The sequence below is a fragment of the Phyllostomus discolor genome, chromosome 7 (assembly GCF_004126475.2).
Source record: "Phyllostomus discolor isolate MPI-MPIP mPhyDis1 chromosome 7, mPhyDis1.pri.v3, whole genome shotgun sequence".
NCBI lineage: Eukaryota > Metazoa > Chordata > Mammalia > Chiroptera > Phyllostomidae > Phyllostomus > Phyllostomus discolor.
Genome location: NC_040909.2, coordinates 69,490,303 through 69,512,323, shown reverse-complemented (window position 1 = coordinate 69,512,323; position 22,021 = coordinate 69,490,303). Strand labels below are relative to the sequence as shown.

Below are 22,021 nucleotides of genomic sequence, written 5' to 3'. Positions count from 1 at the left end.
AGACAGTTACCTACAAAGGAGTTCCCATCAGACTATCAGCTGATTTCTCAAAAGAAGCCTGGCAGGCAAGAAGGGTCTGGAAAGAAGTATTCAAAGTCATGAAAGGCAAGGACCTACATCCAAGATTGCTCTATCCAGCCAAGCTTTCATTTAGAATGGAAGGGCAGATGAAGTGCTTCTCAGATAAGGTCAAGTTAAAGGAGTTCATCATCATCAAGCCCTTGTTGATGTATGAAATGTTAAGGGGACTTATCTAAGAAAAAGAAGAAGCATGTACAGTAAAATGACAGCAAATTCACAATTATTAACAACCACACCTAAAACAAAAACAAACTAAGTGAACAACTAGAACAGGAACAGAACTACAGAAATGGAGATTACATGGAGGGTTAGCAACAGGGGAATGGAAGGAGGAGAGAGGGGGAAAATGTACAGAGAATAAGTAGCATAGACGGTAGGTAAAAAGTAGACAGGGGGAAGGTAAAAATAGTATAGGAAATGTATAAGCTAAAGAACCTATAATTATAATACATGGACATGAACTAAAGGGGGGCAATGTGGGTGGGAGAAGGAGTGCAGGATGAAGGGGAAATGGGACAACTGTAATAGCATAATCAATAAAATATATTTAAAAGCAAAACAAAACTATGGTACGTTTATCTGATGGAACACTATGCAGCAGAAACAAAGAAGGAGTTCCCACCCTTTGTAACAGCATGGATAGAACTGGAGAACATTATGCTAAGTGAAATCAGCTAGGCGGTGAAAGGACAAATATCATATGATCTCAACTATAAGTGGCACCCAATCACCAAAACAAACAAGCTAGCAAAATAGAACCAGAAACATTGAAATTAAGAACAATCTGACAGTAACCAGAGTGGAGGTGGGAGGGCATAATAGGGGGAAGGTAGGGAAGGGTTTTCAGAAACTACTATAAAGGACACATGGACAAAACCAAAGGGGGTGGGATCAGGAGTGGGAGGTGGTGATGACTGGGGTGGGGAGAAAATGGAGATAACTTTACTTGAACAACAATAAAACATTCTACATATCTTTTAAAAATTCTTAGGACTAATACATATATTTATACAGATTTCAGAGTACAATATAAATGTAAACATTATAATTTTATATAATAACATTGCTATTTAGAAAACAAAATTTTACAAATTGCAACTGAAATTCCCTAAAAAATATAAATGATTTACCTAAATGTAAACTTATAAAACATGCATATAGTGTTTATATGATAACTACACAGTGCATAAAAAATAAATTAAAAATGTCTAAACAAATACAAGGTCATTATGCCAAGTGAAAACATCAAACTCCAAATTTCACATACCGTGTGCTTTACTTTTTATAATATCAAAATTACAAAATTATGTAAATGAAAAACCAGATCAGTGGTAGCTAGGGGTGAGGAATGGCAAGGGTAGGAGGTATGTGGGTGACTATACAGGGACAACATGAGGGAGATCATTATTTTGATTGTGGAGATGTTTACACAAACTTACATAGGCTATAATTGATGTAGAACTATATACCTATTGCATCAATGTCAAATTCCTGTTCTTTACATTATACTGGTTATGTAAGATATAACCATTGGGGGAAACTGGAAGAAGGTTATATGGAATATCTCTGTGTTATCCTTATAACTTCCTGTGAATTTGTATTCTACAATAAAAGAGTTTTAGCAACAACTATAAGATGCTTTTAATTGTAGTTAAATAATGACTCAAATAAAGTTAAATTAATGAGTCAAATAAATATGCCTGAGAAAATATAGAACTTTATTACCTTCTGTTTAAAATCCCTAGCAGTACTGTTCCTACACATCCTATTACTCATTATTGTGCAAAAGCAAAAGCATTCAGAAAGCTAGAACTTTTGAATACAAAAATCTATGGCTATGATTTTGTACAAATCAAAAGTTTGATTCATATTAAAATCAATATATTAATGAGCATTTCAAAAAAGTTTCCATAAACATCTTTCTTTAAAGGAAAAAATGTAAATATTTCCCAGTTATTATTCTGTAATTGAACAACAGTAATTTAATTAATTAACAGTAATTAAAATATAGGAAACAAAAAAAAGAAAACACAAACCTTAAGCCTGAGTAGTAGTGACTGAATCAAAATATAATTTCTTCCATTTTTTACTTCAGAATGTATTTTGATATACAAAAATTAATTTTGAAGAAGTAAAAACTATATATATATATCATATTCAGAGACACACAATACTGTATACACACTGTGTATTGGTATACTATATATAAAACCACTGCTTATTCTAAAATAGTAAAGGTATAATATATATTTCTTGTCAATTTTTAGTTTTAGCTTTTACAGTTAGGTCTAAGATCTATTATAAGTTAATTTTTGTATGGTTTAATGAAAGGTTTCAAAATCATTCTTTTGCATGAGGGTACCACAGTTTTTGTAGCAACATTTATTGAAAACACTATTTTTTCTTAGTCTGTCCAAAATTAATTGACTATAAATGTTAGAGTGTGTTTTGGTCTGTCAATTCTATTTTACTGATCTATGTTTACCCATAGACCAGAGTAATCAATGCTCTGTCTTGATTACCATAGATTTGTCGTTAGTTCTGAAAAGCGAAAACTGTCAGTCTGAAACTCTGTTCTTTCTCAACTATTTTGGTTATTTTGGATTTCTTGTATTTTTGCAAAATCTTAGAATTAGCTTCTCAATATCCACAATAAAGGAAGTTTGCATTTTGAAGAGGTTTTTATTGAATTCTGTTCAATTTGGGGAAATTGTCTCATTTATAATATTGCCTTAAAATATAATATTTCATTCCTTGCATGAAATCTTCATTTCTTATAACAATGTTATTTTATTTTCAGTATACAAGTATACTGTACACTTGTATACAGTATAGAAATATATAAGTTTTATACTTCTTTAGTTAGGTATTTTCCTAATTTATTAATTTCTTTTTCTTATCAAAATATTGTTTCACATTTATATTGTTGTCTATCATTTCCATTTGTCCAAGCCACTGCTACTACTATGTCCAATCATTACATTCATATATACTTAAAACTAAGTAAAGGGTGGATTTCCATTTTAAAAACTAAATGGGCATTTTAGACAATACATTTTTGTCAGTGGAACCTGGACAGTTTCATTAAGTAAATGACTTGCCTATAGGACTGTTGTCGGATGTCAAGGATAATTGCATGTGGAAGCACACCTTCCCATATAAGCAGTGGGAGAGCTTCTTCATTGGCATCCATGCTCTGCCTTGCCCTGCAATAAATCTTGCCACTATACCTCACATCTTCCTATGTATAAGTCCCTGGAAATTCTTTTGTCATGACTTTGTTAAGAATGCATTTCCAGACTGGTCCAGCACAGCTATCCTTGGTCCCAGTTCACATCAGGCAATAAAAGGAGGGGGTTTGAATATATTCAAGTAAAAATTTTATGATGTAGCCCATTATTTTACTCAATGAGGGCCAGTAATCTCCCTTGAAGAGACAATTTTTAATTTGTTCTGTGACTTGTTATTTTTTTAATTTTATGATTTACTTCATTTCTAGAATGTTTGAAAATGAAACCTTGATTTTAGTTTATTTTTCTGTATTTTCAATTTTTTAGAGGGAAAGGAATTCATTGAGGTCCTCAAACTTAAGACACTAATCCATAAATCAGCCACCTCTGGAATATTTACTTTTTAGTACTTGGATTTGAGAATTTAGTATAGTTTTTTTTTTTTTTTAATAGTCAGAACTCAATTTCCCATTTCAATGTGAAAACTTAGGTACATATTCATTTGGGGGAGTTTCTCGCTAATTATTTTTCTCTGTTTTTCTTCTTTTTACTCATTTTGAATGCTAGTTATTCAGCAATAGAGTCATGGAGCTGTCATTCATCTTATATTTTCTGTATTTGATTCTGCTGCATCTTGAAAGACTCCATCAACTATAGTTTTTGCTTTAGCTGTTTTTATTCTATTACAGCTTTTTCAATTGTCATATTCATATTTCATAAAATTACTGATTATTCTTTTTGAATGATACTTTGTTACTTTTTAAAAGATTTTCTAAAAGGTAACAAAGTATCATTTTATTATTCATTTTTACATAGAGGGAAATGGAGGGAGAGAGAAAGGGAGAGAAACGTCAATGTGTGGTTGCCTCTCATATTCCCTCAACTGGAGACCTGGCCCACAACCCAGGCGTGTGCCCTGACTGGGAATTGAATCAGTGAACTTTTGGTTCACAGGACAGCACTAAATCCACTGAGCCATACCAGCCAGGGCTAATTATTCTATTTCATAAGAGCTATTTTTTTAATTGCATAAGGAAGGTTGTTTTTGATAATTATTTAGGATGAGAAATATTGTAACTTGAGAATAAAGCTGGAAGTTTTTCTTATGGTATGTGGGCTACCATCAATCATTTCAAAAGATCCTAGGGGCACTGAGAGAGAGCTTGATCCACACTCTTAGTTTAAGCATGAGAGTAAATACTTTCTTATCTCCATCAGAGCAAAAAGATCATAGGAAAAGAGTGATTGATTAAGCAACAAACTCAAGATGATTATAAAATAATTATTCTAACAATTGAACTAGCCTCCACTCTCATTCCCACTACTTCAGACTATACATGGAGAATTTCCTGAGTGAAAGTTATTCATTAGCATCGCTTTCAAGGTCTTCTCTTGTATCTATTTAGGGTCATGGGTTCTGATAATTAATGTTACTTTTATGCTGATGACGCAAATCCCCTTTCTACTTTTTCTCCATCTATAACTTACTATTAATTTAAGGATGTATTTGAACAAGTAAGAGATGCATTTTGGATTGGATTCTCAAACTTTTGAGAACACATGTACTCTTATCCTTACAACAACCATAGAATTTAATAATCTTGCTTTTACCTAGGAAGATGCTGAGGCTGAATTTCATAATTTATCCCAAGTAAAAGATGGCATATTTATATGTTGTAGCCAGAGCTGCAGTTTAACTACTAAGCTCATATTCTTACTACTAAAGGGCAGCATTTTGTTATAAAAATTACATAAACAACACATGATACAGGAAGATAAACTGTATTTTAATATTAGTAACTGATATTTATTTGTTTATTTACTTAAAGTGAAGACAAGTGAAATATTTATTTTCTTTTTTTAAGATTATATAGATTTATTTTTAGAGAGAAGGGAAGGGAAGAAGAAAGAGAGGGAGAGAAATATCAATGTGTGATTGCCTCTCGTGTGCCCCACACTGGACACCTGGCCCACAACCCAGGGATGTGCCCTGACTGAGAATTGAACCAGCAACCCTTTGTTTCGCAGCCCACACTGAATCCACTGAACTACACCAATCAAGGCTGTTTTCTTTATGTCTTTACTCATCGATGTCCTTTATATTTAACCTAAAAAATATTTTCATAGACTAATGATTCTAAAAATGTATCCACTTATTATTCTCCAAGATCATAAAAGTTTTATAAAATACTTGTAAAAATAGAGAGACCTCTTAACATGTAGCTTTCAAAACATTTCTCAAAATATTATAAGTAAAAATCATCACTTAGATCTCTTTCAACTTAATCTAAGTCATAAGAAAGCCAATCTTTTTAAGTTTGCTCAATTTTTCATTAAATATGTATGCCATTGATTTTAATAAAATATACTTAGTATCTCTCCTCTTTTAATGGAATACTTAAAATGATATCAGAAATGTGATAATAAATAGTTTTTATAAAATATTTGTTTATAAACTGTCAGTCACATCAAATGATTTCATGCCTTAGGTCTCTAATAATGGCGTCAGTAATATATATTATTGATTATGCTATTACAGTTGTCCCAATTTTCCCCTTTGCCCCTCTTCAGCCAGCACCCCTACTCCCTCAGGTAATCAGCACACCTATGTTTATGTCCATTGGTCCTGTACATAAACTCTTTGGCTATGCCATTTCCTACACTATAACTGACATCCCCATGGCCATTCTGTAACTAATAATTTGTACTTCTTCACCCCCTGATATCTTCATCCATTCCCCCATACACCCCTACCATCTGACAATCATCAAAATGCTCTCTGTATCTATGACTCTACCTCTGTTCTTCTTGTTTGCTTAGTTTGTTTTTTAGATTCAGTTGCTGATAGGTATTTATTTTTTACAGTATTTTTCATAGATTTGATCTTTTTGTTAAATAAGTCCCTATAACATTCCCTATACTAATGGTTTGGTGATGATGAATCTCCTTTAGTTTTTTCTCTTATCTGGAAAGCTCTTTATCTGCCCTTTGATTCTAAATGATAGTTTTGCTGGGTAGAGCAATCATAGCTGTAGGTCCCCACTTTTCATGACATGGAATGTTTCTTGCTAATCCCTTCTAGCCTGGAAAATCTCTTTTGAGAAATCAGCTGACAGTCTTAAGGGAACACTAGCGTAGGTAACTAACTGTTTTTCTCTTGCTGTTTTTAAGATTCACTCTTTAACTTTTGGGATTTTAATTATGATGTGTCTTGAAGTGGGCCTCATTGCATCCAACTTGGTTCGGACTCTCCATGTTTCCTGGACTTACTTGTCTATTTCCTTCACCAAATTAAGGAAGTTTTATTTCATTATTTTTTTCAAATAGATCTCCAGTTTCTTGCTCTTTTCTTCTCTTCCTGGTATCCCTATGATGCAAATTTTTGAATGCTTGATGTAGCCCCAGAGGATGCTAACACTATCCTTGATTTTTGTTTTGTTTTCTTGGATTCCTTCTTCTTGTTCTGATTGGTAGTTTTTGCTTCCTTATGTTTCAAATCACTGATTTGATTTTCAGTTTCTTCCACTCAACTTTTAATGGAGTAGTTGTTTCCCTGTAAATTGTTTTGTATTTCAATTAGTGCATCCTTTGTTCTGACTGGATCTTTTTTATGTTGTTGAGGTCCTCACTAAGTTCCTTGAGCATCCTTGTAACTAGTGTTTTGAACTCTGTATCTAATAGATTGCTTATCTACATATTGTTTAGTTCTTTTGCTGGAGTTTTGATCTGTTCTTTCATTTGGGTCATGTTTCTTTGTCTTCTTATTTTGGTATCCTCCCTGTACTTGTTTCTATGTATTAGTAGAACTGCTATGATTCCCTGTCTTTGGTAACTTGGCCTAATGTAGTAGGTATTTTAGAGGGTCCAGTGGCATAGCCTCCACTTTGACCTAAGCTGGCTACTCAAGGTGCACACTTCACAGGAACTGAGTAAACCCTCCTCTGTAGTTGAGCCTAGGTTGCTGTTGGCAGGTCAATGGGAGAGATTTACCCAGGCCAGTCAGCTGCAAGGAGAGGCTATGACCACTGACCACCAAATTCTGTCCTCCACAGAGGATCAGTTGTGCAGGGGCAGGGTGGTTAGTGGTGCCTCAACATGGTCAGTAGTTATCCACAGGGTGTTCTGACTCTGGGGTTTCCAAGGTGGTGAAGGCTAAGGTCAGCCCCCACCTGTGTTCTGCCCAGGGCTACCCTGCATGTTCTACAGAGCAATCTGCATAAGGATGCTACCTGTGCTGGGCTTGGAGTGTCCCAAGCAAAGCCAAGTTATGAACCTAGCCTGGATGCTGCTAGTATCAAGGCTGCTACCACTTAGCAAGAGGTATAGATGCTGGGACCTTGTTGAGGCAGGCTATTCCTTATTTTACAGAATTTAAGAAGTTGTGAAGCATGAGACAAGTCCAGTTATCCATATGGAAAAGCCATTGGAAACAGCTTGGGTGAGCCCAAAAGTTGGGTGGAGCGGGGCCTCTGGGGATCTTCAGGAAGGGACAAACAGTGTTAGCAAGGTTGATAGAGTCTCGGATGTGGCACTTGCTTGCTGGCTCTATGGCTCTGTTGAGGGAGAGTTCAGAAAAGAAATAATGGCTTCTGTTCATCCACCTTTCTGTTTGGGAGAAAGCTGTCCCCAAGCTCTTGCACTGATTCCAGGTACTTCAATTCTTAGCCATATGCCACTGGTGCCTTTGAAGCTGCTACCTTGGTACAGCAGCTCAGAGGGAATGAGTCTAAGTTCATATGTGGGTTCTATAAGAGGAAGTGCTTGGGGTTCTAGAAGTTTCTTCAATGACTCAATCCTGTGGGGTTTTGCAGCCAGAAGTTATGGGGACTTACCTTCCTAGAACTGGAACCCTGGGTTGGAGGGCCTGGTGTGGGGGTGAGACTTCTCTTCCCCCCGGTATCTCTCACAAATTTTTATCCATAACATGTGTGCATGGGACCAGCCTATTCTGTGTCTCTGCTTCCCTGTCCCTCCTACCATTCTGCATAAATGTGGTTTCTTTAATTCTACAGTTGTCAGACTCCTATTCAACTCAATTTCTGATAGTTCTAAGTGATGGTTGTTCTATAGTTTAGTTGTAATATTGATGTGGTTGTGAGAAGAGGCAGGTTGTGTTTACCTATATCTCTATCTTGACCAGAATTCCACAAATTTCCTTCTTTAAAATGCAATATTTTTTATGACCTACAAGCTAAAATAGAATGCTCTAACTTGCTGGGTGTTTTTGTTATTTTATTAAGATTATTTTCCACTAAAGTTATAACTAATTTAGACTGTTTTTAAATTATATAATTAAAGTAGACAATTGTCAACTATTTTAAACAACTGTAAATTCAAGACATTGTCCGATAAAAAAAATTGGTGAGGAATTTAGAAAAGATCAAAGCAACAGAGACATCATTTCACAAATACAGCACTTTGAAATTGCTTAATATCATATGTATGTCTGCAGTATACTTCAAAATGTATCAACAAAAGATGCATTAATAGATATATAATGGAATGTATTAATAGATATGTGATAAAGAAATATAATGAAATATGAATCATCAAATTTAGACAGTGTATATGGATATTTACTAGAAATTATTTAAAATACACTGTATGCTTAAAAATTTATAATGAAATATGAGGAAAGTGCTTATAATCCTCAACTGTAAAGTACTATCTAGTATGCATTAACAAATTATTACTTTATCCTTATAAGCAAGTTCACAAATACCTTTATATCCATATAGCTTTACATTGTTTCTGTAATGATAGGTACATCATTGGCACAGGTAACTGTATTTACCTTCCAGAACTCTTTTTTCTAACATGCCTTAAAACAAATATTTCTAGAGTACTTTATTTATGTTAATGAAAAGTGTAAACCAAAATTTAAAAAAATAAGCAAAAGGAAACAGTAGTTAATGAGATAAACAATCCAGCATGGAGTTACATGCAATAAATGACAAATATTTATTTGGATCTTCAATATGCACTCATAATGAGGATTTTTATAATCCATTAAGGTTATGACTACTTAGTTAATTTTTAAAAAAGATTAAGAGGAGTGACTAATGAATGATACCAGAAAATATTAACTATAGCAGAGATAGTTATTACTTATCTGCTGCCAAGCAATCATCACATAGGCTTTAAACGTACTATGTCATAGGCATATTTTTTGCATTTAAAAGTTCTTTATCTAGTGAAGAATGCATGGTAATGAACAATTATCATGAAGTATAGGTACCAATGTTATGACATTTAAAATTTAGAAGAGTTATATAAAATATAGGAGAAATTCCTGTTCCTATCTTGGAGACAGGGACTCAGGGCAAACTCCCCATACTGAAATTTTAAAAATTAAAAGAAATTAAAACACAAAACATGTCCAAGGCATTGGATAAATGACACAAATTTAGGTTATGATTATACACTTTAATTTCTTAAGTGTGAGAAGGGCAACAAATATACATGTTCAAAATCACAAATACCATATGATCTCATCTATAAGTAGAACCTAATCAACAAAATAAAACAAGCAAACAAAATATAACCAGAGACATTGAAATAAAAAATGAACTGACAGTAACCAGAGGGGAGGTTGGAGGGAATAATGGGGGGAAAATGGGGAAGGAATTTCAGGAACATCTGTAAGACACATCAACAAAACCAAAGGAGGCTAGGATAGAGGGTGGAAGGTGGGAATGGCTGAGGTGGGGGGCAGTGGTGGTGGGGAAATGGAGACAACTGTACTTGAACAACAATAAAAAAATAAATACAAGGAAAAGATAATCTTTATTGACCTGTCTTCTAATAATAATAGCTGCTATTTTATTACTTCCTTTGTGATTATTACTTCCTTTGTGATTATGTTGGGTTTGGGCCTGGCATCCTGTAAGCATGGTCCTTTAAGGCTCTAAGATCAAGTGTTCCAGCACTGGAGGCAGACACTTCATTGTCTTTTATGATCTAGCCTAAGAAATTGTACAGCATCACTGCTGCCATTATCTGTTCTTTGTAAGACAGTATAAGATCACGTACATTCAAAAAGGAGAGTCAGAGTCTAGAAGATACATGGGAAGGAAAACATTATGCCATCTTAGAAAAATACTGTGTATAAAATCTCAAAAAAATAAAATAAAACATTTCATCAGTGATTTATTGTCTACTATGTGCCACAAACTGGGAATATTTATTTCCATACATCCTGCAAGGTAGCAGTTGTAATTTAGTGATAAATGCCAAAGTAATATATCTAGGAAATGATAAAGAAGAAATTTTAACTGATGGTTACCTGATTGTAATTTTTTCCACTGTATCATATGGCCTATCCATTCATTTAAAAAAATGTTTTAACAAAGAAAATGTTGAATTCTCAGATGACATCAACTTCAACCATAGGTCATCCTTCTGGTACAAGGGTTCTATAAGTTCAGTAATGTGATACACGCTGGCAATGTCTTTGCCTTCCTTCTGTGATACCTTTGATTATTGTTCATAAGTTGCATTTATAATAGTTATAAACTAATTAGCATTTACTAGCATTAATTCTTAAACAATTTCTGTGTCAGCAAAGATAATACATACCAGTATGGCTAACAATTCTATAGAACTAATCACCATTCTATGTGTTTAGTACCATGTTGCTGTTAAAGAGTCTCTACATATAATCTGGTATGTTACTCACCGAAGTATTATTATTCCTTTTATAAAGAAGGAGATGATAACTTTAAAGAACCTTAGTAACTCACTAAATACTTTTGAATCTGCTCTTTGTACTACTCAAAAATTGCTGCCTGTAATTTTAAAACTTAATAAATACACTTATGAAATATTGTTTGAAAACACTATAATAAGTAATATTTAACATCTGACAGGTGACTAGTGACTAGTAATGTTAAGTAAGTATAATCAGTTCCATATATAATGCATGCTTCATTAGACTGAAATTTAAAGACCATAGTTTGTAGTCATTTCATTGCATTCATCCTCTAAGTTTTTGTTGTCAGCTACGGATTTGCTACCACATTTAAAAGGATTTGAAGAGAAGTAACATAATGATAAACATCAAATGCTATACAGCTGTCAGCAACTAGTGGTTGAGGTTCCACATTAACCAGAATAATATAAGAACAGAGAATATTAATATCATTCACCAATGTTAGGATATGTCCTGTGTCTTGAAAGATTGAGAAACCTACCAAAAGCTAAAGATAAACATTTGGGACTATAGTAATACATTTTTTTATAATAACATTAAGAATAAAATTAATGAGAAGTGCTAGTAGCTGGAATGAAGTAAATGATCAATAAATGGTAGCCACAGGAGAAACAAGAAGCAACTGCAGCAAGTGATGAAGCAAAAGCAACTTCACAGATGGGTCTGTATTTAGCAAAGAGGCAGTGATGGAGTGTGGATTTGAAAATTATGAGGCAAATAAAACAAAGGAAGTGGATGGAATAGCCAAGACATTTGTTTAAACTGATGGGAGACAAATACAAGGCCATGCCATGGGTAACAACAATTTTTAGAGAAATGCAGTAGAAAAGTGAGCAGCAAATGGAAGTGATAAGCCACAATTCCCTCTTTAAACAAACAACCTACAGGCTAGGGACAGATGGTAAGAAAAGTCCAAAGAGAAATATAAGACATAAATGGAGCATTCTCATAGAGATGCAGATAAAAAACTAAGGAATTAAAAGCTTAGAAAAAAGCACCAGCTTATATATTTATATATGGCCAAAAAAAAAAAAAAAAGGAAAACATCTTGGTAAAAGAAGAATAAGTGCATGAAAATAGATAGGGTCATTCCTTGAAAGAGTTTGAATGCAGGCTATGACTATTACTCCCTGAATTTAATAGATACAGGAAGGTAAAGGAATAATGCTATTTTTAATCCATAGTTTAAAATTATGTTTGGGTTTTTAATAACATAGAATTAAGATTTTCACTTTTATTTATTATTTCACTGTTTATTATTTACTTATTCTTCCACACTGGAATATAAATTTATAGTTTATTCTAAGACAATTATTGTTGTAAATTCTATAGTAAGGTAACGGAAATAATTCAAATTTTGAATGTTTAAAAAAGTAGTGAACCTTTTTAATGAGTTATAAACACATAGCTAAATAGTTAAAAATTCTGAAAATTTGCATGAAGCAAAGCCAAAATAATTCATTTATTTATTTTGTTTAACACATAATAACCCGAGAAAAATATGATGATATATAAATATTTTTCTTTAAGGGTTTATAGTCATATCCAAAATATAGTCAGAAATTTTTAAAGGATTTTAAATTATAATTTAGTGTGGAAATAACCAAGAAAGTGACTTTTTCAATTCCCAGATTGTTTTAGTGTGATGCAAATAAAATTCATAAGGAATTAAAAACAAGAAATGAAACTGTTGTATGTAACTCCTTTTAAGTTATACCTTTAAGTGAAAATTAACCATTAAAATCTTTAAGTGATTTTTCTTTTCTTTTGGCCATGAGATACAGTCCAAAGTAAAGAGAAAATGTATGTTTTTGCTCTTTTGGTCCTAAATTACCCCACACTTTGATTCATAACAGTATTAATGTAGTTAGAGGTGGTTTATGTGATGAACTTGGTTTTACCTTTGCTTCAATCTGTTTAGTATCTGGATTCTGAAACAAAAATTTGATTTTGCTCTTGCCATCATCTGAAGAACCTTTAAGCTGAGAAAATTTATACCTCCAAAGGACAGCCTAAAGGAAAAAAAGAAACATGTAAGTCAATACAACTCATATATTCATTCAAATCAAGATATAGTTCTCTCTTAATTGGAAAAGTTAATTATATTATTACTATGTTCCAGTATTAAAAAGTAAATTAAAATATATTTATCCAAAGCTACAATTTAATGTTCAATATATACTTGTATTTCTAGAAATAACTTTTGTATCCATGAAATAATTATTTCAAAATATACAAACAAATAAATCAATTTGAGTGTATTGTTTTACCTTATCATGAAATAAAAACAAGATCGCATAAAGCATTTGTTTATGCCAGTGAATAAGCAAAAACACTATTTGTTTCTCTTTATTCTTTTTTTCCCTTTTATTGAATTTATTGGGATGACACTGGTAAAGAAAATTATACAGGTTTCAGGTACACAATTCTACAACACATAATCTGCACTCTATATTGTATGTTCACCACCCCAAGTCAAGCCTCTCTCCATCACTACCAGATTTTTTTAAAGTTAATTTTCCTCTACTCTGATTTGCTGTATTAGGTTGTGCTCCATTTTTTTTTTAAACCAAGCAGACTATTTTACTTATCCCCACAGGAATTCACTTTGTAGGTTCACCTCATAATTTCTTCAGATTCCTCTTTGTCCCCATGTTCCATCACTCTAAGTATTAATTATGCCTCCCAGTTACAATATGCACACACAGATAGATCAAGCACATTATCACTATGTCTTTATCTGAGATACTAATAAAATAATCAAATAGGACAAGGTCAAGGACAATGCCCTCCACCCTGATAGACTTTTCTCTACCCTGATGTCAGTTCATTAATCAACAGGCTTTGGGTGAAGCTGTTCACTAGAAATAAACTGAAAGGATAATAATCTTCTAACATGTGAATTTCAATGTTACTCTATTTATAAAGATCTCATGAGAGTCCTTGTCATAAGATTTGCTGAAATCAAGAAATACCACTATTTCTTACTAGAACAAAAAGAAGATTATTAGACTTTAATATCTGAAAATCTATTTTTGAATTTCACTAAAGGTCTATAGTAAACTTCTATGTCTACAGATTCAGAGGTTTATTCCCTGATGCCCTTTAAAAATCAGCATTACTTTTGTTCAATTTCATTCTTGGTGATTTCTTAAACATTATAAACAATCATTCTCTGAATACACAATCCACAACAGAAACATTTCAGGCCAGAGGGGAGTGGCATGAAATATTCAAGGTGATGAAAAGCAAGGACCTACAACTAAGGCTACTTCACCCAGCAAGGCTATCATTTAAAATCAAAGGAGAAATAGGAGCTTTCCAGACAAGAAACAGCTAAAGGAGTTAGTTAACACAAAACCAGTACTGCAAAAAAAGGTAGAGGGCTTGCTTAAAAAGAAAAAGAAAAGCCCTAGCTTGTGTGTCTCAGTGGATTGACTGCTGGCTTGCAAACCAAAGGGTCATTGGTTTTATCCCCAGTCAGGGCATATGCCTGGGTTGTGGTCCAGGTCCCCATTAGGGGATGCATGAGAGCCAACCATACATGAGGGGGAGAGAAACAATCCATTGATGTTTCTCTCCCCCTCTTTCTTCCTCCCTTCTTCTCTCTCTAAAAATCAATAAATAAAATCTTCTTTAAAAAACAGAGAAAAAGATATAACAATAAAATGGCACTACATATGTATCTATCAATAATCATCTTAAACGTAAGTGACTTAAATACTCCAACCAAAAGACATAGGGTAGCTGAATGGGTAGGAAACAAGATCCACACATATATGGCCTCCAAGAGACCCATCTCAGATTGAAAGATACACACAGACTAAAAGTAAAGGGATTAAAAATATTTTTATGCAAATGCTTACTTTGCATCAATAGAAATGATAATGTCATTTTGTATTGAGAACTCTATAATTTTGTAGAACTTTCTTTTGAAGCTCAAACTAATAACCTGTAGCTTTATCAAGATGAAAGTCAATCTGAGTAAAACATCATGACAAAAATTTAGATGATGGCATCATGAGATTGAACTAGAATAGACATGTTATAGAACTAGTCCAATCAGACTATAATATCTCAGTTCGTAAGAGTATTTAATGAAATATTTTCACATATTATAACAATAAGTTTGATAATATGAAATCTATATAAGAAACCAAATATTGACTTCCAGCCAAGATGGAAGCATAGGTAGATACACTTTGCCTCCTCACAGAACCAAAAGAAGGACAACAACAAATTTAAAAACAAAAAAAACAATCAGAACTGACAGAAAAATGAAACTGTATGGAAGTCTGACAACCAAGGAGTTAAAGAAGAAACACTCATCTAGGCTGGAAGGAGGGGTGGAGACAGGCAGACAGGCAAATAGAACTTGAGGCAAGGTGGCAGCTGGAGGACTGGGGCTAGTGAAGTGGTGGCTGCTGGAGTGGGTGGTCCTACATTTGAGTGCAGATTAACCTGGGGGAACAACTCTAGAGCAAGACAGACCACTCAACCCAGTGTTCTGGCCTGGGAAAATGAAGCCTCAAAACCTCTGACTAAAAAACTCTGTGGGGGTTGCAACAGGGGGAAAAACTCACAGCTTCACAGGAGAATTCACTGGAGAGACCCACAGCATCCTAGAACATACACAAAACCACTCACCCAGGAATTGGCCCTGGAAGGGTCAATTTGCTTGTGGGCAAGTGACTGAAAGCCAGCTGAGAGCTGAGCAAGCAGCATTGTTCCCTCTCGGACTGCCCCCACAAACAGTGTAACAACACAGTGACATGGGTTGCCCCACCCTGGTGAATACCTAAGGCTCTGCTCCTTACTAAATAACAGGTGCTCTGAGACAAAAATAATAAAAAAAGTGGCCCAAATGAAAGAACAGATCAAAGCTCCAGAAAAATTACAACTAAGCAACAAAAAGATAGCCAGCCTATCAGATGCCAAGTTCGAAACATTGGTAATCAGGATGCTCACAGAATTGTTTGAGTGTGGTCACAAAATAAAAGAAAAAGTGAAGGCTATAAAAAGTGAAATAAAGGAAAATGTACAGGGGACCAAAAGTGAAAAGACAGAAACTGAATCTCAAATCAATGGTTTGGATGAGAAGGAAGAAATAAACAGTTGAGCAGAATAGAATGAAGAAATAAGAATTCAAGAAAATGAGGAGAGGCTTAGGAACCTCCCGGACACTTTAAATGCCCCAACATCAGAATCATCAGGGTGCCAGAAAGAGAAGAGAAAGAACAAGAAGTTGAAAACTTTTTTTGCTCTTCAATTACAATTCTCTGCATTTACCTTCTCACCCCTGACCCCAGTCATCCCCAACTCTCTCCCCTGCTTTCACACCCCCTTGGTTTTGTCCATTTGTCCTGTATAGTTGTTCCTGAAAACCCTTTCTCCCATTATCCCTTCCCACCTCCCCTCTGGTTACTGTCAGATTGTTCTTAATTTCAATGTCTCTGGTTATATTTTGCTTGCTTGTTTGTTTTGTTGATTAGGTTCCAGTTAAAGGTGAGATCACATGGTATTTGTCTCTCACCACCTGGCTTCTTATTTGAAAAAATAATGAAGGAGAACTTCCCCAATCTGGCAAAGGAAATAGACTTCCAGGAAGTCCAGGATGCTCAGATAGTCCCAAAGAAGTTGGATCCAAGGAAGCACACACCAAAGTACATCATAATTACATTAGCCAATATTAAAGATAAGGACAGAAGAGAAAAGAAGACAGTTACCTACAAAGGAGTTTCCATAAGGCTATCAGCTGATTTCTCAAAACTGACCTAACAGGCAAGCAGAGGTTGGAAAGCTGTATTCAAAGTTATGAAAGTCAAGGACCTATATCCAACAGTACTTTATCCAGCAAAGTTAACATTTAGAATGGAAGGGAAGATAAACTGCTTACCAGACAAGGTAAAGTTAGAGGAGTTCATCATTATCAAGCCCTGGCTAGATGAAATGTTAAAAGGATTTAGCTAAGAAAAAGATGATAAAAAATATGAACAGTAAAATGACAACAAACTCACAACTATCAATAACTGAACCTTAAAAAAACAAAAACAATAACAAACTAAACAAACAATCAGAACAGGAACAGAATGAAAGAAATGGAGATAACATGGAGGATTATCAGTGGGGGAGGCAGAAGGGGAGATAGGGGCTAAAGGTACAGGGAATAAATAGCATAAATGGTAGGTAGAAAGTAGACAGGGGGAAGTTTAGAATAGTATAGGAAATGTAGAAGCCAAAGAACTTATATGTACAACTCATGGACATGAACTAAAGAGGGGAGAATGTAGATGGGAGGGAGTGTGCAGGCAGAGGAGAATAAATAGGGGAAAATGGAATAACTGTAATAGCATAATCAATAAAATATATTTAAAAATGAAAATTTTTCTGTAAACATTGTATCTTCAGAATCCATTAAAAATAAATGTTAAATAAGATGTTCATACTTTAAAAAGTATAAAATGACAAAATCACAAATCCCTTAAAAATAAGGATTAAAATTTTATCTATAATATAAAATAATGAGGTATAATAAATTTATATAAAATGTCATTCACTTATTATTTATTCATTAACCAAAAATTATAAAATGGCAAGTATATTTTAAGCATTTTGCTAAATATTTTTATAAAGAAGACAGTGTCAATATCCTGAAGATACTAATCTCTATATCAAAAAAGTCTGTGTTTTTGTTTTTACTATGAGCATATAATTTTTAAAGAAGCAATACCCAATTATTACAGTTTTTCCTTAAATTATTTCTTTAAATATAATTTCATACAGCATCTCAAGAATAAAATTTTGATGGGTAATTAACTTTCTGAAAATAAACAGTTAAATAATTTATCTCAAAACATCCTCTGAATTAAATCTCTATGTTGTAAAAAGTAAAACAATTTAAACAGTCCATATTATAGAACAACTGTAAGTTTTAAATAAATAGGTATTTAGTAACTTTTGAGAACAGGGAATTCTAGGCTTAGGAGTAGTGATAATTACATGCTCATTATTTACAATTAATACATGTTAAGAAAAAAATGAAAAGAAAAGCAAAAGACTGAGTTCCACATAGCAACACATAAGTTAAAGTGTAAGGAAAATTCTAAACAATAAATAAAAAGACAAACAATCTTAGACACAACTCATTCAAAATAGTAGAAAAACAATGATTATTTTAATAAGAGAATATGGTTACCCTTCCTAGAAATAAAATATAATGTAATATTAAAATGACTTAGCTTTTTAAAAATATTAAGTCAGTAAAGATCACTAAGAGTTATAATATCTAAAGTTAGCAAAACTATGTTAAAACCAATATTTGCATAAAATATTAACAGTGTGAAATACTTTAGAATAGTAATTTAATATATATTTTAAGCCATACAAATGTTACTATTATTTAATTAAAAAATAAATTATTAAATATTAACTATAAGAAAAGCAACATATAAAAGTGAAAGTATTAAATACATACTTTATTATTAATAAATATTAAAATGGAAATTCAGAATATTTTATATTAAAACTCATGACAATCATGCATTTACATAGGAGTATGAAAACAATATAATGGTATGGAGGGATATTAGAACATAAAATTAGGGGAGATCTCTATGTTAAAACAAAGGATCTTCTCAAAAGTTGTACAGAAAATGTCTTCTACCATATATCATTATATGCAGCTCAAGTCCTGCCATTAATCTGCTGTGTGGTTTTAGACAATAAAAATCTTTATTTCTAGCTTTGCTTTGTTGAAAAACTAAAGTTTTCAAATTCTCAAATTATAATTATAAATTGAAGTGCTATTTTATATGCAGTCATAATAGTATAAAACAGGAAATTGTTATTTGAACCACATTATATTTCAAGTAAAACAGGTCTAAAATATGGCTTGATTCAAGAACTCTTAGTCTATCCTTTTTTGTGACAAAATTTTGTTTTTAAGATTCTGATAAGCATTATTTCAACTATGTTAAAAATAATGCTCAAAAAAGATGAATGGACAGCACTGTCTCCCTAACATGTTATTTATACAGCTATAGGTGAGTACAATTGTAGGATCCTTGTAGCTGACTCTAAGGTAGATGCAGACAGGATAGTGCTGGGTTAGATGAGAATGGAGAGTAGGATTGTTTGTGATTATTTTACAGACTTTGAACAAGGTGATAGTGAAGAATAACAGGAGCAGGTATCCTTTGCCTTAAGAGCTTTTTAATCAGGGTAGAAAGTAAACCAAGATTCAGCAATAAGTTCTCTATAAAATATATGAAGACTTCTGTTGTAAAAAAATAACTTTTAATGATGTACACTGAAGATTAGAAAAAAATGTATAAATCTTCTGTCTTAATTTTTTTAATTCTGGTGTAGTTCATATATAGTAGTATAGTCATCTGTTGCCGACATGGAGTGAGATTAGGGTTATAAAGGCCAGAAAACCCCCCTTCCTGATCATCTGTTTTGGTGCTTTTTTCACTATTAACAGTAAATTAAGACCTTTTTGCATATTATAATACATATATCCCTGGAAAGATAATACCTTTTTTGATAATGCACTGACATTTAAAAATAAAATGCTAATCTTAAAGTTATACATATTTAAATGTAACTCAAACTTTATATTCCTATTCATAAGCCACATTACTTTGAAACAGATTACTCACTGACTGAAGCCTGATTACATTCTATTAGAAATTAGAAGTAATAATACTTGACTATCCAACTTTAAAGGGTTACTGTGAAAATGAAGCACAGGGAATGGGGGTGATTGACTGTGGAAGTGAGGGAGGACAGGGCAGGGGAGAGCAATGGGGGAAAAGATGGGACAACTGTAACTGAACAACAATAAAAAATAAAATAAAAAAACTTTTATAGTAAACATTTTATTTTTTAAGATTTATTTATTTATTTATTTATTTATTTATTTATTTATTTTTAGAGAGGGAAAGGAGGGAGAAAGAGAGAGAAACATCAATGCGGGGTTCCTGGGGGTCATGGCCTGCAACCCAGGCATGTGCCCTGACTGGGAATCAAACCTGCGACACTTTGGTTCGCAGCCTGCACTCAATCCACTGAGCTATGCCAGCCAGGGTATAGTAAAAATTTTATTATAAAATTTAATAGTTTAAAAAATAAAATGAAGGAGAGGAAAATGCTTAGAACATTGCTTTATAAACTGCAGGGTTTTCTCTTATTTTTTATTAGTTGAAATTAGTTGAGTGTTTTCCAATAAAACAGTAGAATATGACAAGTTGCCCAAGCTGGCAGTCCAGATTCTCAAATAATCACCACTCTTGGACCTCAGACACTCCATAAACTCACAAATCTGACCTCACAGAGATAAGTGTTATGGGTACCCAAGATAGCAAAAAACAAAAACAACAACAAAAAACCCTAACATTTGTTCACAGATGGACATATTCAGCATGTTAGAATGTGAGTAGAAAAGATGCACCTTTGTAATAGGTATCTTCACATGTCTGGCTTTGTTTTTGGTGGCTAAAGTTTATATCATACCAGACTTTCCTGATAAGCACAAATGAAATATGTGGGGTCATTACTGATAAAATTTAGTGCACTTAAACAGGGGGTGTTAACTACAGCTTGCTTCTTCAGGTCTCTTGTGGTGAAGTGAGAAGTACTGAATATTTTTGTGTCCATGAACTAGTTGTACCAGCTTGCTTGCTGCAACCCACATGTGGACATCTGAAATGAATGAAGCTGTCTGGAAATCTGTGAGAAGGGTCAGTGGGAAACAGAGGAAATTATAAATGGTATATACAAAAAAGATGCATAGGAAGTGAGATAAGTGGAAGTTCTGTAGGATTTATAGAGAGCAAACTGAGTATTCTTGCAATGGAGTTTTTTATTGTATGATTAAATAAAAACTATATAATTTGATGTAAACTTTGCAAAAACAGTAAGTAAAAACAAAGATGACTATAATGGAAGATTAACTAATGAATTCTAAGATCTCAAAAGTTGATGAGTATATAATTAAACAGATTGTATTATGATGTTTACTATGTGATCCAGTATGTGAACCACAGTATCACCAATCACATAAAACAAATAAAAAAACATAAAGATACTAGAAATATTAATAGTTACTTTTTAAAAAGTTCCCAAAGAGTTGTTATATTTATGTAAATAACTATAATAAAATTATTACTTAGGCCTAATTTTTATTTAGATTAAATGACCCTTTTTAAATTAAATCTGGTCATTTTGAAACTAAGTTTTCTTATGCATGTATCAAAGTGATGCTATTGATATTGATTTGTCTCCATTTAGCAGATCTTTTCTGACTTTAAATATTTTTAAAATTTTTTCAATTATACTTGACATACAATATTATCTTAATCTTAAGTGTACAACCCAGCGATCTAATACTATATCACTAAGTGATCACCCAATAAATCTAGTACCTATACATCATACATAGTTATTACAATATTATTGACAAAATTCCCTATTCTGTAATTCATATCCCTGTGAATATTTTGTAACTATCAGTTTGTACTTCTTAATCCCTTCATCTTTTCTACCCAGAACCTCAACTCCTCTCCCATCTAGCAACCATCAGAAGATCCTCTGTGTCTGTGAGTCTGCTTCTGTTCTTATTTATTTTTTTGTCTATATTCCGCATATAAGTGAAATCATATTGCATTTGTTTTCCTCTGTCTAACTTATGACATTCAGCAAAATACCTTCTAGGTCTATCCATGTTGTTGCAGAAGGCAAGATACTATTCTTTTTTATGAATGCAACATATATGTACTACTTCTTTATGCATTCATCTATCCATGGACACTCAGGTTGCTCTTATATGTTGGTTATTATAAATAACTCTACAATGAACATATGGAAATATCTGTCTTTTCAACTTAGTGTTTTGGATTTCTTTTGATAAATACCCAGAAGTGAAAATTCTGGGTCCTTCTTTTTCTCTCGTTAGAGCCTTTATTATAGAGCTTTTCTTTTCTTTCTTTCTTTCTTTCTT

The 22,021-nt window shown here is 33.1% G+C and overlaps 1 protein-coding gene and 1 long non-coding RNA gene across 3 annotated transcripts in view; one reads left to right on the top strand and one right to left on the bottom strand.

Moving 5' to 3' along the window:
• The window catches only part of SNTG1 (syntrophin gamma 1), a 795,508-nt gene that overhangs the window by 26,396 nt on the left and 747,091 nt on the right, over positions 1-22,021 (bottom strand). For both annotated transcript variants that reach the window (XM_028518478.2, XM_028518479.2), the window contains one exon: positions 12,924-13,034. In XM_028518478.2, coding sequence (XP_028374279.1) covers positions 12,924-13,034 — 111 coding nt within the window. The remainder of the gene's footprint in view (positions 1-12,923; positions 13,035-22,021) is intronic.
• On the top strand, positions 110-14,425 carry LOC118501674. The gene is made up of 2 exons (XR_004904308.1): positions 110-172; positions 14,337-14,425. It is a non-coding gene; the product is annotated as an uncharacterized LOC118501674 (long non-coding RNA).